A 27,282-nucleotide genomic window follows, 5' to 3' on the forward strand; every position below is an offset into this window, starting at 1 on the left:
CGCTTACGGCGCGTGACCTCACGTAGGCACCCGTACTTCGGAGCATGGCCTGCTGGGAAATGTAGTCCAGGTCAGAGGACCAAGAGGGTCAGAAATTTTTTTTAAAGATTTTATCTATTTATCTTTAGAGGGGAAGGGAAGGAGAGAGGGAGAGAAACATCAATATATGGTTGCCTCTCTTGCGTCCCCTGCTGGGAATTGTCCTGCAACCCAGGCATGTGCCCCGACTGGGAATCGAACCTCGATCTTTTGGTTTGCAGGCTGGCATTCAATCCACTGAGCCACGCCAGTCAAGGCTCGAAATTTTTTTTTTAAATCTGTTCGCCTAGTCTTACCTGGGCTGAAATAAAAAGCGGTTTCTGAACATTACAAGTACCGTCCCAACGTGATATCATTCCGTGGGTCTCTATTCATAAGAAAGCATTGACGTGGGTCTATTTAATATCCAAGCTATTAGCAGAAGAAAGACTCATCACCTTGGTGTCTTTAAAGAATAAGGACAAGAAGGGGCTGTTTACCGAAGTTCATTTTTGGCCTTTCCCCTAATTTCTAGTTGTCCCTGAGTTTAAATTGTATTTGAGCCATTTAGGCCCCAGCTGGCGTAGCTCAGTGGATTGAGCAGGAGCCTTCGAAGCAGAGGATCGCGGTTCGATTTCCAGTCAGGGCACATGCCTGGGTTGCAGGCTGGTTCCCTGCAGGCCAACTCCCAGCAGGGGATGCACGAAAGGCAACCATACATTGATGTTTCTCTCCCTCTCTCCTTCCCCTCTAAAGACAAATAAATAAATAAATAACCTAAAAATTAAAAAAAAATTGTATTTGAGCCATTTAAATAAACATTGGATTTTTTAAAAGCAGTAATTCCTTCCTTCTCCCTCCTCCCCACCCCAAGGCCAGTAGTGTTAAACGTGACTTATTTGTACTATCCTCAATTAACTTTACTGCGTAATTTTTATTTTGCTTTTTCTTTTCCTATAGGTACACTTAAATCAGTCTATTCCCAGTTCTCTTTGGTTAACAAATGGGTATAGTACACAGCATTTTCATGCTTAAGGAGTGGGAAGGCAGTGTAAACTGAGGAAGAGAAATTCTGGGACAAAAGCCAGTTTCGGAAACTTGAGCAGGAGCCGGGGATAGAGGTGAGGGCGCCTGAAGGCAGAGAGCAGGACGCGGGAAACGAAACCAGACGACAACATGTGCCTAAATCCTGCAATGAACTTTGTCATTCAAGTTGAGCTTGATTTTTCTGGGCTGACATAAGCTGGTCCAGGGCAAGCACGGAGGTCGGGTGCAAGTGCCTTATAAGCATTTGTAAGTAAGTTTATAAGAAAGTCTAGTGCTTTCCTTATATTTAAACTGATAACAAATTTTAGAATAATGATATTGCTTATTTTGGACACCATCAACACTTGACTAGATGAAAAAATTGATTGGTTTAGAGGTAAAATTCTCTTTACCAATTTTAGTAAAACAATGTAATTGGAAGTAAAATTTATGGTAATAAACCATGAAATGCTTTGCTTAATACCAATATTTTCCAAGTCAACAGACTGAATATCACAGTAGTTTGATACTATCTTTCATTTTAAAAGTACATATACAGAACTTGAACTATTAGAAATTTTATCACTCCTATTTCTTCTTCTCATATCCCACTATACCTACAACATTTTGTCCTGTTCTGGGCTTTGAAGTCTGTTCTTAATCTTTCGTATTTCCTGTCATCAAAAATGTATGTACAAATTAATTTTTCAGTATCCTTCTGTTTATTCTTTTGTCAGATTGAGGAATACGTTGCATGCAGTGAAACTTGCTTTGAAGTGTACAGTTCCTTGAATTTTGGCAAATACACTCATGCCCACCACAACCAAGATACAGAACATTTCCACCCCCCAAAGTTCCTTAAGTGCCCCTTGGTAGTGCGCCCCTCCTACACAGCCCCAGATGACCACTGATCAGTTTTCTGTCCCCATGGTTTCCCTATCTTCCAAAATGTCATCTAAATGTAATACACATTAGGTAACCTGTGGCTGGGCTTCTGCAGGTTGTCTCATGTGTAGGTCGTCGGTCCCTTTTTGTTGCTAAGTACTACCAATTACATGAATGTCCCGACGTGTATCTATCCATTCGCCAGTGGAAAAGAGCCGGGTTGTTTTCGGTGATTATGAGGAAGCCGCTACTCACATTCCTGTGTATGTTTTTGCATGACAGAAGTTTTCATGTGACCCAGCATGCCTTCTCCTGGGAGTTGACCCAGAGGAAACCAGACCATCCCTGTGTTCATGGCTCCTTCATTTAGAGGAGCAAAGAGATGTCACCTGAGTTCATCGTCAGAGGGACGGATAAAGAAAAACTATATATACACACAAGGGAATATAATTTAGCCATAGAAATGGAAATCCTGCCATTTGTAACCTTGAGTGCTTTATATGCACGTGAAATAACTTAGAGAAAAACAACGAATGTATGATCTCACACGTGGAATCTAAAAGTAAAAAACAAAAGACAAACTCACAGGTACAGAGAACAGACGGGGGCAGAATGGGTGAGGGTGATCCAGCCGTACAAACTGCCAGATGATTAAGTCTGGGGATGTCATGTACAGGGTGGTGACTACTGGTAATAATGCCGCACTGTACTGTGTTTTTGAAAGATGCTGAGAATAGATCTTAAAAATCCCCAACACAAGAAAAAGTATTGTAACCGTGTGGTAGTGAATGTTGATCAAACTTATTATGGTAATCATCTCTCAATGTATACATACATCAAACTATTTGTGTTGTGCACCTAAAATGAATACAATGTCAATCATCTCAATTAAAAAATCAGTATTGATTATTAAGAGGTTTGGTTCTTGGATCCTGATTTTTCACTCATTCATTCATTCATTCAGGCAGAGAGTCTCCCGTGCATCCATCTATTCAAACACTCCACAAATGTCAGGGTTTGTATCTGTCAAGCACTTTGGCCAACACTGAGGGTGTAACTAGTGAATGAGATAAGTACACTCTGCCTTCGCAGAGCTTGTGAGCTCATGGGTGAAACAGACCTAGAAGAAGTGTCAGATGTAAATCAAAAAAAAAGAAAGAACGAAAGAAAAATTCAGGGAGGTATAGGAGTGCATCATGAGAGACTGTAAGCCTGTGTGTGTGTGTGTGTGCACAAGGGCTCAATGATTGGGTATTAAATAAGTTATGCTGTCTACATATTAGAATCAGAAAGTCCTTGAAAATGTTTTGGAAGATCCTTTAATGACATGGAAAGATAATCATGATATAGTAAATGAAAAAAGGGTTACAAAATGGTATGTACAGTATAACTCCATTCTTATTAAAATAATATATAATATGTATCTGCAAAGAAAACTGACCCGACAGTTTACAATTATCTGAGTGCACAGCATGATGGGGGATGTTGTTTACTTTGTGCTTTACCTGCTTCCCTCCCCCTCTCCCAGATTTCTCATAATATGCATGTCTTATTTTTTATTAAGAAAAAGGATTTAAAAATTCATCAAGATGTTATTTTGCCTATTAATTTGGCAAATGTTATTTCAAAGGACAATACACAGTATTGGTAAGGATTTGGGGTAAATGAACATTCACAAAATGTACCCTGCTCACGGTAGTATAAATTGCTACTAATGGCATCATTATAAATTTGGCAACACAAATCAAAAACCTTAAAAACTGAGGAAGTATTTTCACTCTAGGGATAGAGGAAATCATTAGGGATAGATGCAAAAATATGCATATGTAAACCCAAATATCTATTTTTGAGTACTTGGTTAAATAAATTACGTCTGTATGAGCCAATACTAAATTATCAGGATGAAAAATCACATTGCAGGATACTTATTGACATAGGTCAGTACGTCAAGGGCAGCAGAGTAAATATTAGGCCCCACATAATACTGACTTAATAGGAAAATGTATTAGTTTCCGAAGGCTACCATAACAAATCACCACAAATAGGGTGGCTTAAAACAGAAATTTATTCTCTCACAGTTCTGAAGGCTAGGAGTCCGAAATCAGTGTGTTGGCCAGGGCAGCTCCTTCCAAAGGTTCCGAATGACAATCCGATCCACGCCCGTCTTCTGGCTGGTGGTTGCTGGCAACCCGTGGTGCTCCTGGGCTCGTCACTGCCTCATTGGTCGCTGCCTGCCATCTCGGAACGCTCCTCTTCTCATGATACCTGCCACTGGATTTAGGACCCACCCTAGTCTAGTATGATAGAATCGTAACTAATTACATCTGTCACGACTGGTTTCAAATCAGGTCACATTCTGAGGTTCTCCGTTGACATAAACTTCTATAGGACACTAATCAACCCACCACGTGTATATAACAGACATATAAAAAAGATTGGAAATCTGTACCAACAGTACGTTTCTCTCACAGTGGGTTCATGAATGATTTAAATACTTCTGTGTTTTCTGCACTTAAAAATAAATAGCTTATGTACTGGAGTTACATTTATATAGGAATTAAGTTCTAAATTTCTTGTATAAGGTGAAGATTACCTGTAGTCAAATATCACTTTTCCCTCCTACAGCTCACAAAATACAGAACACAAAAGCTTATAGTGTATCTTCTCTCAAAAACATCCACCATGGCCAATTCTTCCTCCAGCATCAGGGTAGATTACTGGTCTTCTGGGTGAGCACTAGATGAAGTAGTTGGCTTGTGTTTACATGCTATATTGTACGAAAAAAGAAAAAGAGGTTTTCTAAGCATAAAAGTATAGTCGAATGTGTTCAAGTTAAATGAGTGTATAATGAGACTCCACTGTTTTACTTTGGTAATTAGAGGAAAAACAAATTTTTCATGCTTACAAAAAACACCATCAACAATGGCAATGACTTGAGAAACTCATAAGACCACGTGAAAAAATAATTACTGATTTCTAAATGAACTAACTTCTTTAGGAGGTTAGGTATCTCTCTGAGTATATCTGGATTATTTTTAAGGTTCAGAGAAGAAAACTTAAGGAAATAGTAACACTGTGAAGATAGTTATTGCCAAATTCTCTCTTAAAAATTCTTACCAAGTATACTTTCCATTTAAAGATTCAGAACTACAGTTTCTTTCATAACTTTCAAGACAAATTAGCTATATAAAAACTCAATTAAAATAAGAAGTATTGTCATGTACAGAGGCTGACATCATGGGTAGTCAAAGAATATGTTTAATAAAAAATAATTAAACTTCCATTTGCTCTATAGAACATCATAGAAAGTAATTTAATAAATTACAAATGACTCTTTAAGACGTTTGCTCAACTACAGAAAAACAAATTCAGACTACACAAAACACAACTGCTAAATATTGCAAATGTCCAAAAGAAAAATTGGACTAAGACTTGTATCATGAACCCTGAAACAAGGGCTATAAATACAAGGCAATAACAGCTATAATTCTTTTAGTAACTACCAACACATACTTGGATATTCTTTCAACTGCAACTTTAGTATTATGTAATTCTACTGATTTTCTCCTTATAACCCTTAACTTTATACAACCATATTTGCATTTTTTAACCTGATACCTGGATAACTTTCCCCTAATCAATAATAAATTGAAGTATCTTGAAATCCAAGAGAATGTTTAAAGTTAATATTTGCCTTAACACTTTTCAAACTGTAATTGCCTTTTTTACATAGAAAGAGAATCACTAAGATGTTAACCAATTCATTTGAGTATTAATTAGGAAAATACTTTATCTCATAAATTTGATATAAATTAGATTTTAGTGACAAGATCGTGGGCTCCCCCCCCTTTTTTAAATTGGGGAAAGAAAGGAATAAAGATCACGTGGGTAGAAGCAGAGTCGGGGAAGAGAAGTAGGGATGGTGCTGAAATACTCCACCAGCAACCTCAGTTCGCTGTGTTTGAAAAACTTTGGCTAGCTCATAGGTGTTCTCTAATTAAACAAAAGTGCAATAAATACTGCAAAGGGAAGAGACTAACTCGGTAATGCATCTTTTTCATGATGAAGGATTACTACCCACTTCTCCTGGATGGGCATTATAGTGACTATTGCTAAGACATTGCATAAAGGACTATCAATTCAAAGTACTATTTTGGAAAAATACAAAAACCAGTACTACCCCAACAGAACTTACATAATTTTGTAAATACATATAACACTGTCTCTCTAATAAGGGGCTGGTTATTTTACATACAGAAACAATTTACTGGTAAATGTCTTGTAAAATCCAATATAATTGCTTAATTCCTAACAAAGTGACAGAGTTCCATCCTCAAAACACACTGAAAGTTATTTTTTCTGTGGAGAAGTGGAGCACCCTTTTTCCCGCTAAATTCATCCCCTTGCAAATTTTATCACTGATTTATTCAAGTAGCAGAAGAATGTTGACATTTACCTCTTCTTAGGACATAAGTGGTATTTACACCCAGTTCAGTTCCAACTGTTCTGTATGTGTGTGCAGGTGGGCCTGGACCTCTACCTTGTCAGAGTGAGAGCAGCCTCAGAAGGAGAAACTGTATCACAAGGGAAATACCAGAAGCTTCTACATGGTAAAGGGCTCTCAGAAACTGATTGGAAGCCTTGGGCTTCATTTCGTGTCTTATGGGTATAACTCTTATAATTTGTTTGAGATTATTCAAAGTGCATTTTCAAAATGGGCGGATCAATATATTAAATATGAACTGAACACCCCGCATTGATTCTGGGCAACAGTTAGTCTGCTTACACCTAGAAGAAACCCAAGATAAATTTAAACTGTTTTCATTATTACCTAACCACTACCCTCTGTTCATTTGGAATATTATCATAATGTAAAACACAAATAGAAAGCTACACAAATAAAGCAAACACACAATTTGTTTTACATAAAGTACGCTTTGTTGAAAGTTTTCAGTGGCATTTCATGAGTTTGCCTTTTCTGAACCCTGGAAACAGACATTACTCATCTGAGACATAGTTATTTCTAATAGGAGGCCAGACTTTGAAAAGTTCAAACTAAGTATGTCTAGAGGGTGCCAATGTCACATGACACAGGATTATTTTATGACTCAATTTTACTAGTATCATAGTTAAGCTTAGCAAAAAGCAAGTCATATTTCTTGCCAGATTAACATGATATAGAGGATGTGTTTAAAAAACCCCTGAAAACAAGTATAGAATTAGAAATGAATGTAAACTTCCTAAACTAACTCAGCTGAGGTAACAGGTAGCCAGTTAAATTGGCTGATTGGGAAATTTATTTCTTCTTTCAAACACACTTGTACCTGAATTGGAAACATCAGCAGTGCATCAAAACACTAGAGCATGTTCATGTAATTAAAGCAATGAATGGTGATGTAGATTCTACAGCTTTCATGACATTCATTAGCTGCCCAAATTATTGCTGAGTTTTGATCGGTAAATTATAGGTGTCAAGGAGGCTGTAAAACTATATTCAAATTAAATCAGTAATGTGCATAAAGTATTCTGTGTTCACTGCAAATATATTAAATATACAACTCTTATTGAGCATAATTTTCATAAAATTAACCCCCAACAAAATTATAATGCCTTTTGTTGTAATTTTACACCTTTATGGATTTGATAGTACATACGAGTTCAGAAGCTTATGAATCTTAAGAAATATTACATGCAAAATGTCTCTGAAAGGAGTTTGTACTTCTAAACAAATAACTGAAATGTTCGGTCAGTTATGGATGCACTCCATACTGGGGTATTTACAATTAATAATTAAAGAAAAAGCCCAAAACCAGTCCATAATTTAAGCATAGTCTGGGGATCAGTCTTCATTACTAGAATCTGAATCCTCGGACGACGACGATGTACTGTCAGACCCAGAGGAAGCACCGGCTTTCTCTGAACCCTCATCTGTGCTGTTTTCATTGAGAGGGCTTGGTTCAGTTCCCCCTTTGTCTTCCTGATCTCTAACTCTGGAATCTTCTTCCTTTACTTCGACAGACTTAGATGAGCCTAAGTCACTGCTTTTGTTTTTCTGTACGTCAAAAGTACTGGGCTGGGACAAAGCTGGAATATGAAGATTAAGGCCTGGAGTGAGAAGCATCCCTGGATAAAGTATATTAGAGAGTAACAGTGGGTTAAGAGCTAACGAGTTGGCAGCTGCAGCTGTATTTAAAGCAGCAGTAGAGGATGTTGAAGGAGAACTTGACACAGAGTTTTCTCCACCATTCTCTGAATTTTGGCTCTCTGTCCTTTCTTTATTTCCTTCTAGCTCCTTAGGGTCATTTCCCTTTTTTTCTTCTGTTCCAGATTCAGTCGGCTTTGTCAGGAGTCCTCCCATGCCCAACAGATTTGGTGATCCCGTCATTCCTGACAGCAGCATGGGGAACACGGTGGCCACGTTTTTAGCTTCTCCTCCAGAAGAAAGGCCAGCGGGCATTCCCATCAACCCTGCGGTTACTTGCAGTGACTGCAAGTTTTGTAGGTTTTGTTGTAAGGCCTGAAGAGTTGTGAGATCCATACCTGGAAGTAATCCATTGGCTAACAAAGGACTGCCCGCAACACCGGTGGCAGTGGCGGGCGCCGCCGCTGCCGAGGCCTTCACAATCCCACTTTTGGGCCGTCTCCCTCGCCGGCTCACTTCCTCTCTCACAACTGGGCCAGTGAGAATCCGTTCATACATACTTTCTGGAAGAAAGCCCTGGGAAAAACCATGAATAATAACTATTAAAATCAATAGCTATTAACTTGTGATACAAGCAATCTATTGAAATAGGTAATTTTTAAAAGTCTGTAGGATATAAAATAATTAGTTATGCAAGAGATACCCTAATTTCACATTACTTTAAGGAATGGCTTGTAACAGCTCTTCCACCTCTCATTTTATCATGAGAGCAAAAACAAGCTTCTAGCCTTCCTCCATATTGGTAGGCATCTGTTTGTAGAATATTTCTAGAAAAATTTTCATGAGGGTTACTCCCACACCCTTACATGTTTTATGTGACCAAATGTTGTGGAAGACTAAAGAAGTGCCCCTCTTCTAATCTGAAAGAACAATAAGGAAAAGGCAGAGGAAATAAGAAGTAGAGGTTAAAATAAGATGTTTCCTGCCCTGGCTGCAGTAGCTCAGTGGATTGAGTGCGGGCTTCGAACCAGAGGATCGTGGTTCGATTCCCAGTCAGGGCACATGCCTGGGTTGCAGGCCAGTTCCCAGCAGGGGACACACCAGAGGCAACCGTGCATTGATGTTTCTCTCCCTCTCTCTTTCCTCGCCCCTCTGAAGATAAATAAATAAAATAATAAAAAAATAAGATGTTCCATATGAATCTTTCGCCTATCACTTTCTTTGGGAATAAAGGACACAGCCAAGCTGAAAAAGATACTTAGAGGGAAAACCACTTGGTTCGGAACAGCAAAATAAAAATCACGAACTAAAAAGCTCTAGTACATGTGCAAATACCATTTTGTTGATCATAAATTCAATCTGAGATATGACTGAGTGGCATCTAATTTTTTAAATGCTGCCCAAGCTGCTGTTTATGAACTACTCACGGACTGCCTGACGACATCTCCCCATTCAGGGGCAACGCCATATTCTGAGTTTTCTTTCAGGAATCTACACAAATCTTTCAAAGGAGGAGCAAATGCACCCCCAACCTGTAAACAAAAAAGACTGTTAGACACTTAAAAACACTATCAAATATGGAGACATGTCTTGGTTTTATTCAGTTTATACAGAATTTACATCTTTAAAACACATATTCTTTGAACCTTTGACAATATTATATTAAAAAGAACTACCATAACTCCATTAAAATACTATACAGGGATTGGCAAAAGTACATTTACCATTGTTCATATGGAAAATAATACAATAATTAATAAATAATAACACAAGAATGAACTCTGTAGATCATGTACTCACAACTGTAAACCTACCTTTGCCCACCTTTCTAGGAACCTCTGGAAATGGAAATTTTTAATGTTTTAAGTACAGCAACTAGAACAGTCAAATGGTTACCATTCACTGTGCACTAACTATGCTGGGTAGGCAGCATGCCTAGTTAAGAGTGAACTTAGGTCAAATATCTAGGTCTCTCCTAAGCCTCAGTTTTCTTATCCATAAAACAGGAATAACAACATTTAATTGTCATAGAGTCTGATGATAAAATTATACAATTTAAGTGCTTCGGCAGAGTCTCTAGCACATAATAAATATATGTTACTATTATTTTAAATGCCAAGTACGGTGCAAAGGACTTTAAGTGTGTAATTTATTTTAGTTCTCACTACACACTTTTGAGATATTCTTATTTCCTCATTGAAGTTTATGTTCCTTAAAGCTAGTTAGTAAGTATTCGCATCAGGTTTTAAGCTCTGGTCTCAAAACCCATGCTCTCATCCCTACTACTGTGCAAGCTGACTCCCCCAAAATATAAAACTAAACATATTCTTTGTGTGTGAAAAGTAATATAACCAACTAATCATAAATAAGTTTGAAAAAATAAAAACTATATATATAATTAGTATTTAATTAAAACAAAATATTCTGCTATTTCAATGATTTAAATTTAAATGATTTGGACCTAAAATTTTACATTCCTTTGAGGTCTAGATATTCCACGAGTGATTTGATCCTCCACATCTCTTTGAATGAATACACACCATATTCTGATAGGACGCACACAGAGTTTACCACGGTCAGTTAGATAATAAAAAGCTACTAAAAATGTCACCTTGTTCTTTCCTTAAGACATCTATGACATCACTTTAAAGCACTAACAAAGCTAAGTTGTCCCTATAAAATTTAAGAAAAAAATAGCATTCATTTTAATGAGTTGGTACATATAACGATATCAAAACTGTCATTTAACGATGGCAGTTTTCTCCCAATTCCAGTCTTTCTTCTAAGAAATTAAAGGAATTTTNAGATATTCCACGAGTGATTTGATCCTCCACATCTCTTTGAATGAATACACACCATATTCTGATAGGACGCACACAGAGTTTACTACGGTCAGTTAGAATACCTGTAAGTACTCCTCTCCACTATTGCCCGTAGTCATTAGTCTGCAGTTTCTGTTCCCTTCTCTTTTTAGCACCCCCCTCCATTAAGCCCCAATTTAAACGCAGGCCCTCTGGGTAGTTGATAGGGAGTTTAGCAGGTAGATTCTTTCCCACCAATCATGAAGGCTGTACACACTAGAGACTCAGGGCAACAAAGAACTCTACAAATTAAGGGAAGTGAACAGGCCCCTTCTCAGGTTACCAATTAAAAATAAAGTTTAGTGTTTAATATTAAACAGGACAAGTAAAAACACAAATCTGTTCTACTTCCTTAAAACTAGCTAAAACAAATTTATTCATACCTAGCCATGATAATTTTCATTATAAGTGCGAAGATTTGTATCACAACCTATGCAAGCATGAAGTTAATAAAAAGCTACTAAAAATGTCACCTTGTTCTTTCCTTAAGACATCTATGACATCACTTTAAAGCACTAACAAAGCTAAGTTGTCTCTATAAAATTTAAGAAAAAAATAGCATTCATTTTAATGAGTTGGTACATATAACGATATCAAAACTGTCATTTAACGATGGCAGTTTTCTCCCAATTCCAGTCTTTCTTCTAAGAAATTAAAGGAATTTTATGTATTTTTATACCAATAGTGAGGTCATTTAACCCAGAGCAACAGATAACTAGAAAATTAACATAAACAATGTGAGGTAATTTAATGTGAGTGAAGAAACTCCATGTGAAATTTGCTGTTGTTACTCTGAGGCCAGTTTCTCTTATTTTGTTGCTTGCTCCATCAGAATAAAAATATCAAAGCTATTAACGTAACAATGGTACCACAGTATTCTATCATTTACTTTGTGAGGGAAAAGAGATATACACCAATCCAAACCTTAAAGCAAACAATTTGGGGAAACAAATATGAAGCCACATCTGGTTCAAAATAGACTGGAAAAGCCTAAGTCTTACCATTCAATCAATGAAGCAAGATAAGTACAGGGGTGTCATTTATGGACTTTATAAAGTCTAAAAGGGGAACTTTATAGACTAAAGTACCATTAGTCTATAGGACCTCTGTCTAAGACATTTTATTTCCACCCACCAGAAGATCATGTAATATGCCAGTTTTGATAGAACACAGCACTGTGCCGTGGTCCATTCACTCTGATGGAAAAGGGCAGCGACAATACGTCACAGCTGTGACCGGGAGTGCTGCCCCTTTTCATCCGGGTTTCTCAACCTCCGTACTGCGGCCATTCTGGAATCGTGGTGGAGAGCGCGGTCCTGTGCACTGTACGAAGGCTGTCAGTGTCTGCAGCCTCTGTCAACTAGAGGACAAGAGCACCCCCGCCCCCCACCGCCAAGGTGTAGCTATCCAAAACGTCTCTAGACATCACCCATCACTCTGGAGGACAAGAGCGTCCTGTTGAAGTGCTTAGGCACATTCAACGGCTTAGCCAAATACACGAAATTCGACTACATGAAATTTTAGTCCACGCCTTCTCCTACGAATCTTCTGGGTTTAACCATTTTCAGACCTGTCAGAAAATACTGCATAATGAACACTGTTTTAAAGATCTTTTAAATATTGACTCCATGTAGAAGAACAACAAATACAAATACCTTTCTGGCATTTCTTCTGTTAATCAGCTGAACACGTTCTTCCCCAGTGAGACTATTGACGTCCAGTTTATTGGGGTTTCTGCAACGATGCCTTTTTTGTTTGGGCCTTCCTTCATGGAGCTGCATCCTCTAAAACAAACGACACAGAGACAGCCTTAATATCTTCACCTGGGCAGACAGTACAACGAGCTGGTTAAGGTAATTTAGTCCAGGGATAAGGAAGGTATAGCATACTTTGTAACATATCTTACACATGATATCTTCAATGTCATGTTGAAGAATGACCCATCACTTAACGTTTAAGTAGATTTATATTTCACATAATAAAATATTAAATAATTTAAGAAGTATTGCATGAATCATATATAACAATTATTCTGGATAAAAGTAGGCTCCTGAAAGTAGGGACACATGAAAGGAACCACACATTGATGTTTCCCTCCCTGTCTCCCTCCCCTCTAAAGATAAATAAATAAATAAAATCTTTAAAAAATTTATAACCTGTGAAGAAGTTACTGTGTTAAAACTAACAATTCTCATCATTTTTAGAATCATAAAGGTCATTCCATGACATGAAGACACTGCTAGCTGCTTCTTTAAATGACTTCAAAGACGACTACGTTCCCACAGGGCTGCTTGAAGAAGTTACCAATAATGCTGGGCAGCTTCCTCAAAACAGGAGAGGTCTTTGCTTCTCCTGATACATTTCACCTGTAACATCAGATTTTCTGTGGGCTGCCACACAACTTGTATGTGTGGTTTTCACTTTTATTCATCTCACCAACAGATTTTCTTATCTCTTCCCACAATCTTCACAATACTCAAAGACATTATTTTTTTAATAATTTATTTATTTTTAGAGAGAGGGGGAAGGAGAAAGGAAGAGGAGGAGAGAAACATCAATGGAGGTTGCCCCTCACATGGCCCCTACTGGGGCCTGAAACCCAGGTGTGTGCCCTGACCAGGAACCAAACCAGCAACCCTTCTGATCCCAGGCCAGAGCTCAATCCACTGAGCCACACCAGCCAGGGCTTACTCTTATTTTATAAATGAGACTCCAGGCTCGGGGACTTTTATCTCCCTCAAGGTTATGCAGCCAGCAAGTGGCTATTTCTGACAATAAAAATTCTTTCCATCAAATTATGCTGGTTAACCTCTGCAACTGTCAGCAAAGCAAGGCCTGACATTTGTAGCTATTTCCAACCAATCAGAACATTCTAAGAGACCAATGCTCAAACTTGAGCCTGGCATACCAGTCCCATCACAGCTAGGACCTAAGTCACCTTTTCTACACAGTTACTATTACCCCACAAATTTCTGCACACAATCTGGAATTTCACATGAGTCACTGTTTCACCCTGTACTCCTGTCCTCGCTTAATTCTCTTCAGGATTGTTTTANATTTGTAGCTATTTCCAGATGTTCCAATCTGGAACAATCTGTAGCTATTCTGATGTTCCAATCAGAACATTCTAAGAGACCAATGCTCAAACTTGAGCCTGGCATACCAGTCCCATCACAGCTAGGACCTAAGTCACCTTTTCTACACAGTTACTATTACCCCACAAATTTCTGCACACAATCTGGAATTTCACATGAGTCACTGTTTCACCCTGTACTCCTGTCCTCGCTTAATTCTCTTCAGGATTGTTTTACTGAGCCTAGAATATCCTTGTCTTGTGACAACCTGGTCAAATGCCCACTAGTTCTTTTATCATCCATCAATCATATGTCAGCTCCGTTTTTCTTCCATCTCATCCTAAATACTTTACTCTGCCTACAGAGTAGTTATACTTTTATCTACTTCCATGGCATTTTATACATACTTCTGTTATAGTACATATACCACATAATTATTTAGTTATAAAAATATATTTATACACAACATGAGATCCAAGAAATTGTTAAGGCAACCACACATTGACGCCTCTCTCCTTCTTTCTCCCTCTACTGCCCTCTCTAAAATAAATAAAATCTTTTAAAAAGTGTTATTAAAATCTTAGTAACAAAGTTATATAAAACATTATGAAATAGTTTATTTGCAGAGAAAAATAATAAATACACATAAGTTAAAAAATTTAATAAAGATTCCTTTGCAGTGATAAAAGAAAGGCACGAGCACCTTTTAGCGTTGGCCTAAGTGCCATGAGGGCAAGAACTTTATATTGTTCACTGTCTTATCCTCAATCCCTTAAAATAGCAACTAACACACAGTAGCTACTCAATAAAAATATAATGCTTAAATGAATATTAATTTATAACCTGTTAAGCCCTGGCTGGTGTAGCTCAGTGAATTGAGCACAGGCTTGCAAACCAGAGGATCGCGGTTCGATTCCCAGTCAGGGCACATGCCTGGGTTGCAGGCAGGTTCCCTGTAGGCCAACTCCCAGCGGGGGACACATGAAAGGAACCATACATTGATGTTTCCCTCCCTGTCTCCTTCCCCTCTAAAGATAAATAAAATCTTTAAAAAATTTATAACCTGTGAAGAAGTTACCGTGTTAAAACTAACAACTCTCATCATTTTTAGAATCATAAAGTTCATTCCATGATTGTCCATCACATCAGTGAAAACCCTCCCCTCAGAATTTTAAGAGCTTTATTTGGCTTTTTTTTTTTTTAAATGAAAGGACTAAAATGAAAGGTCTAAAAGTTTGTGTCACCCTTTGAGGAAACTTGGAGTATGAGAACTCGGAAACAAAGATTGAGGGTCTCCATTTTAGTCTAGTAGGTCATTTCTCGTAAAATACTAAACTAAATATATATTAGACACAAATACATTAAAATATATAGGGTCTGGCACAAATAATGCCCCCTTTATTACAACATCTCGAGCATGTAATTCTGTAACGTAACAACGTCACACTCAAGCACCCCATGTGACATTTTGGGTGAAATGTTCAAAACAAAACTACCAACTACCACATCCACACTGTCACCCTCCCGACCCCACGGAAGCAGGCCTCACTCCTGGCTGGGCCCTGTGCATTGCAGATGCGGCCCCATGCTAAGCACTGGAGCTTGTGCACTTCCCCTTCATTTTAAATAAAGGTAATTAATTTCTTTCTGTTAATAATCACTTTTCATTTATATAATCATTGTATACTTCAGAAGATCTCCACTTTTTAGGCATTGGCTCGATACATATTTACAGGGAGGTATGTGTCGGGAATTACGGGCTAAGTGCTCGGGGTACAAAGGTGAACAGGACATCCTCAGAGGGTTCCAGTGCTGCCCCTCCCCCAGAGATGCCCACAGTCTCCAGGCCACCCCACCACGCTTGCTCCTGAGGACCCTGGCCTCCACTGGCCCTGTGGGGGTTTGCCCGGCAGCATGATCTCCCAGCTATGCAGGACTTCTTTTTCTGATTAAAGAAAACAAAAGGTGCCCTGCCACTATTTAAACACCGGAGAAGGAGAAGGAGCAGCAGCAGCAGCAGCAGCAGCAGCTCACAGGGCAGTAGGCAGCTTCACTGAGTTATCCATTTAATATTCATAATGGAGGCAGATGGCACAGGCCTGCCAATGTCATGACATAGAGATTATGCTTTACTCTCTCTTTTTAAAAATATTTTTAAAGATTTTATTTATTTATCTTTAGAGGGGAAGGGAGGGAGAGAGGGAGAGAAATATCAATGTTTGGTTGCCTCTCGTGCGTCCCCTGCCAGGAACCGGGAACTGGCCTGCAACCCAGGCATGCGTCCTTGACTGGGAATCGAACCATGATCGTGTAGTTCGCAGGCCCGCGCTCAATCCACTGAGCTATACCAGCCAGGGCTATGCTTTATTCTCTTCATACCTTCTACAGAGAAATGTCAAGGGAAATGGACAGAAAATTTGGTACATCAGCACCTGATAGTAAAGTATTACAAGATGAAATAATACATTTCTATGAGTGAGAAAAGCCAAATACTCATAAGATAGTGAATAGTATTTCAGAATATAAGGAAAAGGCAAATGAATTATGATTCTCATCTTGGATTAATATAACTAACTGTGCATCTGGAGAGACACCGAAGATGTATTCTCCTAACCTGACAAAGAGCTTAAGGGTAGAAATTTAAATACTGAAATTGAGACATTAGCTACTTGAAATTTATCTATAAGATAGTTAGTTGTAACAGTGCAGTCTCATCAAGTTGTCCTGAGTGTTAAATGAGATAATGCATGTTAATTAGAATGCCAGGCACTCAGCTAAATCTCAGTAAATGTTTACCATGACCATTACTATTATTTTAAAATAACCTCCTTGAAAAAAAGGATTGGAAGTTTTATACCTATACAATCTGCACTAGCTCCAACACAGTACTCTATATTATCACAGGTGATTTTTCCTGTTAAACACCTGAATACAGAATTGAAAAACAGAAAATGACACTGTATTATATCATGAGAAAGACTGCAACAAATTTTTGGCTAATTTTCCTAAGACTTGGGCAGAATACATGTTTAATGTAAGTGGATGAGAATTTAAGCTTCATCATTATAGGTTTGATAAATCATAGAAGTAACATATATCAAGATTTGTAAAGGAACACCTACAGGAATACAAGCTCCTAAATCTTCCACATAACCTGGGTGCTCCTTAAGCCATTTCTCCAAATCCTTTCTCTTCGGTGCATCATCGCCTGCAAGTCTTGTTCCATCTTTCAGGTGAATGACTGGAACGGGGCTCTCTGTATCAGGAACTCCTTGAGGTTGAGAATATGACAGTGCTGGGTGTATCCCTGCAGTAACCTGTGAGGTGGTTAAGCCCAAAGTAACCTGGAGAAAAACACCAAATGAAAATTTTATACACAAGGCTTATTATTCTAATTTTGCTCCAATAACGGAATTCTTTTTGAAGATTCAGCAAAAAAAAAAAGAAAAAAAAGTTTAAAAATCTGCAAAATCTTTCAGTTGTAAAATGTTCATGGATCTTGGCCAGTGTTAAATTCTACTGAGAGGCAGTGATGCAGGATACTTCTAGTTTCCTAATTATCACTCCACAAACATTCACAAACCAGTAACATATTTTCACGTGTAGAATTTTGCATTCAAGGATCAGCAGTTTTTAAATACTCCTTTACTTACGTGATTAGGTGGTTTACTTTTGTTAAAAAAGAGGATGTCGACACCTTCTACATTCTTCCTCCTTCCCCGCCTTTTTTTCACTACAGGCTGGTTGTCTAATATAACTCCATTGGCACCAAGGGTAGACTGAATGGAAGTACCTAATCAAATTAAAAATGCAGAACAGTGATAAAAAGCTAGTTCTTAACCAGCAAAAGCAATCATTTTTCTAAATATATTGAAGTGTCAGTACCATTGTACATGTCTTAAATCAAGCAATTCGTAAGACAGAAAACTCCACTGACTTGTCATTTTAAAACTTAGAGAACTGTAATTTAGGCCTCATTCAACTTTTATTTTCTCAATTTCCCCCCCAGATATTCACTTATCTTCACTTCCCCTATGAGAGCGAGAAGCATGCCTTTCTCATGTACAAGATAAACCTTTCTCTTTTCTTTGAACCCATTTATTCCTACCTTTTCTAAAAGTTTTTTATAATTTATTTTTGCTTTCTTGTGCCAAAATGTCTTGTTCTATCTTAGATTCATCTCAACTTAAAAACATGGCCTAACTCGAACAAAAAAAAATAAACTTCTTCTGGACTTTCTACAACTTTTAAAATGTTTGAAAGGTTTATCTTCATTGTGTTCCTCTTTATCATAATAAACGCATTCCTCAGATTCCCATAGTCCATTCTGCCCCAGCCTACTTGACATATTTTCTTGAAGATCACCACTAACTGTTTAGTTACCAAATTAAACTGACCTTTTTCTCATTGTTCATTAGAGTAGTCACTCAACTACTAAAAAAATTTTTTTAAATGTTTGAAAGGCATATAAATGAGCTGTGGCCTGGTAGCTCTGTTCATTAGTGTTATCCCAATACACCAAGGTTGTGGGTTTGATTCCCTTGGTCAGGGCACATACAAGAATCAACCAATGACATAAATAAGTGGAATAATAAATCTACGTTTCTCTCTCAATTTCTCTCTCCCCTTCTCTAAAACCAATTTAAAAAAATGATGTATGGATGAAACAGTTCCATGCATTCAGTCATATCAATAAATATTTATCAAATAGCTATGTACAGGTTATTACAACTGTTCAAATACAAGTAAGACATAGTTCCTTTCCTTTAAGAGTACTATGTGCATTCTAGAATTCTCTTACTGAAAGAAAGTCACTAAGAATGAGCTCTATTTAAAACGATTCACAGCTGCAGTACAAAATACATTTTCAATCATTCAAGGACAATTTTTTGAGCAAGTCCTGTATATCCCTCAAAAAAGTGTTGCACTTTGGCTGGCTGTGGAACCTCATAGAAATCACTTACCGTCCTACATCTCAGTTCCAAAAAGGTGCCTTAATTCATACGGTAAGGAATAACGAATTCTAATGATTAAAATCATTTTTGCATATAAAAGCTTTCATTATGCCCACATAGTAAATTTTATTATAATCAGATTAATAGATTATTACATGATTTAAAAAGCCTTTCAAAATACTTCTGTAGTACATTTTAGCTGTAATAATAGACTTCCTTCAAGTAAAATGGAAAACTATTCCATTTTATAAGAACTCACGACTTCCTATTCTAATGCGAATGAAATGCCTTACATCAATTCCCATTTCTCCATGACCACTAACCCCACCCCTCCCAAGCTCCCAAGCTCCCAAGCTCAGGTTCTGACTCTGCTGATAATTCAGACTCACCTTTCCTAAGGAGGCTCTGCACTCACACAAATCTCTCTCTCGTTTCTGCAAGCAGCCCACGAGAACGAAAGACTGCCTTCCAGGGACTAGTCAGTCATAAGCTGTATCTGGTAGCTACCTGGATTACAGTCTCTAAAGTCTTTCTTAAACTTCGTCTATCAATCAGCATTAATTTGTGATTTAGATGTTTTTCTTTAAATTTATAATTTGCTTTTATACTGAAATGCTATTTGAACTTTTATCTGAATAAAGCTACTTGGTAAGATATTTTCACCCAAATATATAAACTCCCAAAGCTAAATTGGCCTCTGTGCTTTAGTGTGATATTTAAAGTTCCAGTATTTATTTACATTAAAAATTACACTAATTATAGATTTAAGAGAAGTTATTCCAACATTAAAGGACCAGTGGGTTTTGATTACAGGAGTAAATAGAAGAGGTCTGGAAATGAGAGCCATACACTTCACACAAAGGCTCATGGTCACCAGCGCACTCACCTGATACCGGCACAGATTTTGGGAAACTGGCGAGGCTGGTCTCGGATGCACTCTGCAGTTCCCGAAGCCGAGCGAGGTACTGCTGCTGCCCCAGCGCACTGTCTTCACTGTCAAAGGGTCTTTTCTGAGCCAGCCCTTGCTTCTGAAATGTCAACTTCAAACCACCTTCCTGCGAAACAAACGCCATTATTAAGAAAGAAACAATGTTAAGAACTTCACTGCAGGATATGAGGAGAAATGTTTTATTTAGAAAATGTGAAGTAAAAACCCTGAATCATTAAGTTCTCGTTTGCTCATAAATCAATCGAAGAAAACATTAAACCAATGTCTATGATTTATATTAAAATTTCTATCCTAAATTTTAAAATCTCCAGGTAGTATACACACTTTCTTAGGCAAAACAAAGTTTTTCACATGACTAATACATTGTAACACTTTCAGCTTTGGAAATTCATCCCTATGTACATTATTCAAATGACATTTCAGAGAATATCACCCTTGTTTAAGATAGTGAGTAATCAGTTTTGCTTAAAAAAATCATACAGAAAAAATGAAAGGTTACTGAAAACAGGGCATGCTAAATGTTTAAAACAGAAAGTGCACTGACGTACCATTGAAAGATTGTACAGAAGAACCCAAATAGTTAGACACTGTCACACTGTTTAAGAAAAGCATCTTGATCAGGGGAAGGACTTTTTCAGAAGGATAGGTATAGAATATAGAGAAACATACTTAATGATGATCCCTCTAGTAGAATATTCAAGTTTAATAACCTGGCTATCAAAAGGAAAATAATCCAAATACCAGAAAGCCAGTATGTGAGGAAGTACGAGTGAGAGCAGGCAGCCATTTGCAGGAAAAGCATGCTGCACACCACAATCGCAATCAGGCCCTAGGGCAATAAAAATGAACATACGTCTTTGATTTTCACTGTAAACTCCTTTTCTCGTACATGCTTCTTCACCTTTGACATCTGTGCTGACTGGTCATGCTCTTCTTTCGCACCAGCACCTGGAGGAGTGGGCACACTGGGCTCATTTCGCTCTGTGGCTGCACCAGGGCTGTCCAGCAGCTTTGTGGTATAGAAAGAAGCCACTGAGTTGGCGTCGTAACTTCTTCTAGCTGAAGGCCACTTCCCTTTCAGAACCGTTTGACAAATACTGTCCAACCGGTTGATCATCACACGATCCTGGAAAAGTACACCATATCAAAGCATAATTTTAATAATTAGGCCAAGGCTTTGGAGAGCAAACGGCTCTAAGCTTGATGGGTCTAACCCTAACAATATAATATGTGTGTCTCTGGTATGTACAGGTATTCTCACACACATATTACAATTCTGCAAGGAGTCATCAAGTATAAGTTCCATTGATGGAAGTTAAAAAGTATTATAAAGATACTTTTCTATACATTTACATTTATAATTACAAAATCCAGGTTCCTTATAAAAAAAGTCAAACAACACAGAAATACGTAAAAGAGAGTTCTCTCTTCTTCCGTTCCCAACCTCACACCTAAAGGTAAATCCCAGCCTCGTCACACACTAGGAGGAGAACCATGCTACTCCAATCTGAGCTCCCACCGCTGACTATAAATGCACTTAAATGACGTCCCCACACCCACCATAGGTCACAGCTTGCTGTGATGAGTTTCCCCAAGGAGACTCAGTTGAAAGCACTTACTTCATAAAGAAGCACTGAATATTAATTTGTTTATAAACATAAACACTCATTATCTTTTATTCTAAACATTATAAGGTTTTGTTGAGAAACATATACATTTAAGTAGATCTAATTTATTCTGTAGTAATAATTGATATTTTTAATGCCGACACTGAAATGTTGTCCTACATTTTAGTGATCTGTTTTTCTACATAATAAAGCAACATAGAAAAATACTCAAAAACGACCTATTTCAGCAAGAAACTGTTCACTTACTTTTGGCCAATACGAAGCCGCCAGCATACACCCTCCCTGTAAGATGTAAGCTGACTCTGGGGTTCCATTGTTCATCAGGAAGCTGTCCTGGGTCTCGTCCTGGGTCGTGCTCAGTGACGCAACACTTTCTTCGTCATAGGCTTTCATGTGCGGGTTAACTTCTGCCAAGAACAATCATAACTGCTTAAAACAAATTGCGCACAACAGATTTCCATATACTTCAAATTTCACCTAGAATACTCATTATTTTAAAAATCAGCATTAAAGCAAAATAAGTGGCAGTAAGGAGTCAGAGGACAAATGGTTAACAGGACATCCTTTTAGGCATAAAAATCTGATTTTCTAGGTCTGTTTCCCTGAAACAGATAACCTCCTGATTGACAGAATGCCTCTGGACTGGGGAATCATAAATACCTGGTGAGATATTGTAACTCTCTAGGTAGGGGACTTTTATTAATTGGGCATTTTCCATGTGACAACCCTGGAATTTATGCCCATCGAGCTGTTACGGGAGATCCTGGCACCTGGGAGGCATGGTGGCTCCTTAAGCCAGACTGCAGAGTGAGCCCACCTGGACTGCGGCAAGCTCGCCTGCATGAGAGGACCTCCCCCACTCTTCCGCTGGCAAGCTGCACACTCTATCCAGTATCTTCCTGAGTAGCAGCTGCCAAGCAGGGCCTAGAACATTCTTACTGGTGTGACTGCTTAATCACAGAATCCTGGTGGCTGTTATAGAACATTGCCTTCATTTGTTCACTAACCAACTTCTTCCAGTAAAACTATATACTAAACTGAAGGCAATCACAAAGAAATAAAAATTTTGTGTAAAATCTCTTAATTCCTCTGACAAACTCATTTGGCAATGCCTTGAATATTACCATAGTTTGCCATGTATAATGAACACTTTTGTCCAAATTTTTGAGGGAAAAACAAGGGTGTACATTACACATTAGTATAATGATTACAATCCACGGGCATAATAATCCTGTGTATAATGAGCACAAAACGTAGGCGCACATTATACATGGGAGCACATTATACACGGCAAAATATGGTAAATAGGAAGCCTGTATCAGTAATTTCAGTTTCCTTTCAAATAGTGCTTCTCTAAGAAAATCTGTAGATACAAAATTTCAGCTAACAATTTTAAACAAGTTTAAGTTATTGAGTCCAATTCTTTTCTTTTTCACTTGTGATCTTGTCTTAAAATAGCAACAAAGCTCTGCGCAGATACCTTGCTTTTGAACTTCCTCTTCTTCACTGTCACTTTCTTCTGATGAAGACGAAGATGATGATGAGGAGGAGGAAGAGGAGGAGGAGGAGGACGAAGATGATGCTGAAGAACAAGAGGAGGATGAAGAAGAACTGGAGCCTGATCGAGAGTGGGAACAAGAGGAGGAGGAAGACGAGGAAGACGATGATCTGGAAGAACAGGAGGACCTCTCGGAATCAGAGTCAGAATCTGAACTAGATGCTGAGCCTCTCTTGTGGGTGTGCTGTTTGCTAGAGGCTGGGTTTGGAGTCAGGGGTTCTGTTCTGGCTGCAACCATACGTCTGTCTGCTTCGCCTTTTCCGCCAGATTTCTGGTCTCCAGCAGCGCGTGGTAAGACACCATTCTTTGGACTCACTGGCTCAGACTTTATTAGTGCCCTGGTTTCATCAGAAGACATGGATTCTTCTTCAGAAGACCGAGGCTCCTCTTTAAGGTTGTCGCTTGTGACTCTGATGCCCTCCAGAATGACACCTTGAGCATCCAGGAGCTTAGGCAGGGCGGCAAGAGGAGGCGCAGAAAGCGCAGCCCGATGTCGCTGTGATGACAGTGGGGTGGGGGTCCTCAAGTGCGCCACCCTGCTTTGACTGCAGCCCCTCCGCGCAGCAGTGAAGGAGAGTTCTGGGTCACGGAGGATGTGACGGTCCGTTCGGCTCACCCCATGTTTTGCAGCTCCGATAAGCAAGTCCCTGTCATGCGGGCCACATTCCCACCAGACCGGCAAGTCTGGACTTGGGTGGCAAAGTTTCAGACGTTCAAACAATTGTGGATGGCGGAGGGCCTGCTCCCTGACCTTCCTTAGAAGTTCAATGCGATACAAAGTCCTAGAAGCACGTTCTTCTGTGATTGGCTGAATAAAAATATTTGGATCCACCAATTCTACATTGAAACAGAACAAAAACATTAACCTAAAAAGTACTTCATCAGAGATTCAAAACAAATAATGCAACTTCTAAAATATACCTCTGTTCAATTATCACTGCATAGTTCCCATAATTTCTTTTAAGTATTTTTAAATGAGAAATGTGTTTTAAAATGAGAAACTAAAAGTCATAACAAATATAACTTAGATCTACACAAAGTAAGCAAAACATTGTGAATTTTTGGAAGCATTCAATATGTTAATATAAGTAAAATTTTTATTTTTATGAAATTCCCTATGAACCATGTCTTACTATTCTATGTTTTCCTAATCAACAAGAAAAACTTACTTGAACTCACTTATGAATAGAAATTAAAACTGTTCAACAATGCCCCATAAACAAATGGAAGTATACATTTGTTTAATGGCACCACAGTAACTCATGGTATTGTCATGAACTCATGGGGACACCAAAAGCTTTCTTAAAATTGGAGGGAATCACAGGGACATTTCTCAAACACCCTATGAACTCACTTTAGATGGTTCAGTTTTAATATGATACATTTATGTTTTTGGTGAGGTCATATCTCTGTGAGCAGAGATATCAGCAAAGTGAGAGAGATATGGAAACTCCATAAATGTTTTCTGCAATTTTTAAAAAAGTCTCAAAGTAATTCAAAGTAACAAGTTAAAAAGAAATCATAGGCTATGCAAAAACCAATATGGAACAGCAAATAAGAGTGGGAGTCCATTCCACTTCCAAGATTTGAGAAGCTGTACAGTGCCAAATAGATGTATACATCTAATTAGTAAGTAACTACAGTTATTTGAAAAATACAAGTATTGTTACTCATTCAATTTATGCTATGTCTTCAAATCATTACTAGATTGTTAGGACATAGAAATTTTTTTTTACAACTTTATAGGGTATTTTATTGAGGTCCCATTAAATTTAAAACATAGAAACTTAAACTTATTAAGTTGTTTGGACCTAATTATTCTTTAAACGGAACTCTAAGGCCTCAGGTCTATGAAAAATTCCTGAGACATTTAGGGCATTGTGAACTGAGGAAGTTTGGGAAACTGATCTTAAGTGAACCCTCTCACATTTCTAACAAGAAAAATCTACTTTTTTTGATCATCTTTTAGTAATCAACCCTTCCCCTTTTAAGACTAGAATCAAAATTGATGGATGTATTCACATACCTTCTCACTGTTGATGGGAACTAAGAACTAACAACCACCACCACCAAAGGGCAAGGGGCCTCTTGGCAACTGCAAATAGTAGGAGACACAGCACTGTGCCTCACCTGTCTTTTAAAATCCCTCTATGGTTACAACAGACCTTAAGGCAGACTAAAATCTACTCTGAACTATCTGGTATTCGGGAAATCAAGTGATTGGCTACTCTGTTCAGTGGACTGACAACAAATCTGCAAGGAAATAAAACAAGGAAAGAAACTCACATGGAATTTAAGTCCTTTTATCTATCAGACACTGACATTTTTACTATGGAATAGGAGCAGGAAGCCACTGGGTGTAGCAGTCAGAAATCACACTCAACCCAGAGTGAAGACAGCTGCTCCCGACACGGCATCCCTGAGAGGACCTGCCCACAGCTTCAAACGCCGTGCGAGTCACCTGAGAACAGTTCCTTACAGGGCCAAGAGCACCTGTGATTAGGTGCTCACCTGTGGCTTTTCTTTCTTTTCCTGATGGCTCTGAGTAATCTTATCTTATTAGAAGTCCTTAAAATGTCTTTTGAGTGAAGGCCTCACTGCCCGCAAAATTACTGGTGTAAATAAGCCCTCTAGCATAGCTCCCACAGGATGGACTACAAATATAAGTTACAGCTGTTCACCAAAAGCCATCCTTCCTCTCCACCTCCCCAATCACAAATCTAATAAAACATTGGCTCAATGTGTGTCCTGATTCTCTTTAGAGCTCATCTTAACAGGATTAAGGAATAGGGGATTTTTAAATATAGTTTACTTACAATTTTGAAAAACTGTTGACATTAGACAGTACTGAAAATTTCTGATTTTACCAACCAATGCCACACCAATAAATGCTATTAAAAACATAGTAAGAAAAGTAAAATTTCAAAATTTTAATGATTTTGACCAAATGAGGGGAAAAAGTTTTATACCTACCTTCTTTGGAAGGAAGACGGCAAACCCTACGACACATAGACATGAATGCATACAAATATTTCTCCAAGCTATCATCAGTTTTCTTATGTAACCTAGCCATAGCTCTGAATTTTGTCCAATCAAATTGGCCTCTGTCAGGATCAAACACCACTCCAAATGTAGATACAACTCTGTAAAAGTCAGCTTCTTCTCTTCTTGTCCATCTGTTTTGAATCAGATTTTTTAAAAAGCCACATTGGTTACTGAAATAAACATTTATTAATGCTGAACTATAGTAAACATTTAAAACACCAAAAGTAACTAATACTTTAAAGGATTCAATCCACGGTTATTGCCTTGTAAATACATTTAAAATGCTAGTTGACTCATCCATCTAACCATGTTTCTTTTCCTTTAGACAATAATAGTTTTTGCACATTGACTATGTGAGAAAATATGCCTAAACTACAAGATTACATAAGGCACGATGACCCTACTGTCAGGAAAGAGATAAAATGTTTCAACCATATTGATAATACAACTTAGTACTTTAGAGTTTTAGGAGTGATGGAAACCCAGAACTTCCAGAGAACACAGAAGGCGGAGGCTTAGTTCAAGCAAGCCTGAGTGAGCAGGAACGGCATCGCGGGGTGGCAGTTAAGGCGGCACAGGCCAAGATTAGGGAGGGCATGTTAGGACGTGGACACAGAACAAGCAAAGTGGGGAAAAACTGTATTTTGCGGGGGAAGGGGGATGATGAGTATTCCAGATTGACAAGGAGATGGCCCATAGTGGGGACAGTGGGGGGCAGGGTTGGGGTCAGATTATGAAATGCTCTAAATGCCTGGCTTGAAATAGTCTCTAGTAAGTTAAGAGCTCCTAAAAGATACTTGAAGGGGTAATATTTAATTCACACAACTGTTGTGTAAATTAGTAAAGGCACATGAGAAAATCCTTTGAAAACCATCAACAGGCGATTTTTTATAATGTGTCATAGAGATACACTAAGAAGACTCATTTAATCATGATGTAAAAATTCTGTCTGGAAACCCAATCAAGTCACAGGAACCTTATGCCTGAGTGTGAAAACCAGGAAAGGTGAAAAAAAATGAATTAAAAGACCACACAGATCACACAATAAAAAAAGTCACAGTTCCTACCTTCAAAGTATTTACAACTTAGGCAGACATAGAAAGGAAAAGATAAATGTCATTCCATTATCTTGTGACAAATG

General features: G+C 38.2%; 1 protein-coding gene across 11 annotated transcripts in view; it reads right to left on the minus strand.

The window, feature by feature from the left end:
* Window positions 1–3,232: 3,232 nt before the first annotated feature.
* Window positions 3,233–27,282, minus strand: part of CHD9 (chromodomain helicase DNA binding protein 9) — a 169,511-nt gene continuing 145,461 nt past the window's right edge. For 8 of the 11 annotated variants that reach the window (XM_037066316.1, XM_037066317.1, XM_037066313.1 and 5 more), the window contains 10 exons: window positions 26,070–26,272; window positions 23,019–23,933; window positions 21,785–21,945; window positions 20,764–21,036; window positions 19,848–20,016; window positions 17,660–17,799; window positions 17,129–17,350; window positions 12,588–12,716; window positions 9,499–9,603; window positions 5,785–8,647 (listed from right to left, as the gene is read on the minus strand). In XM_037066316.1, coding sequence (XP_036922211.1) covers window positions 7,769–8,647; window positions 9,499–9,603; window positions 12,588–12,716; window positions 17,129–17,350; window positions 17,660–17,799; window positions 19,848–20,016; window positions 20,764–21,036; window positions 21,785–21,945; window positions 23,019–23,933; window positions 26,070–26,272 — 3,196 coding nt within the window. In that variant the 3' untranslated portion in view covers window positions 5,785–7,768. Of the gene's footprint in view, window positions 4,697–5,784; window positions 8,648–9,498; window positions 9,604–12,587; window positions 12,717–17,128; window positions 17,351–17,659; window positions 17,800–19,847; window positions 20,017–20,763; window positions 21,037–21,784; window positions 21,946–23,018; window positions 23,934–26,069; window positions 26,273–27,282 lie in introns of those variants that run through there. The other 3 variants (XM_037066318.1, XM_037066321.1, XM_037066319.1) reach the window with 2 other exon arrangements.

Source organism: Sturnira hondurensis, unplaced genomic scaffold, assembly GCF_014824575.4.
Source record: "Sturnira hondurensis isolate 20B ecotype Veracruz unplaced genomic scaffold, ASM1482457v3 Scaffold0016617, whole genome shotgun sequence".
In the NCBI taxonomy this organism is placed as follows: Eukaryota; Metazoa; Chordata; class Mammalia; order Chiroptera; family Phyllostomidae; genus Sturnira; species Sturnira hondurensis.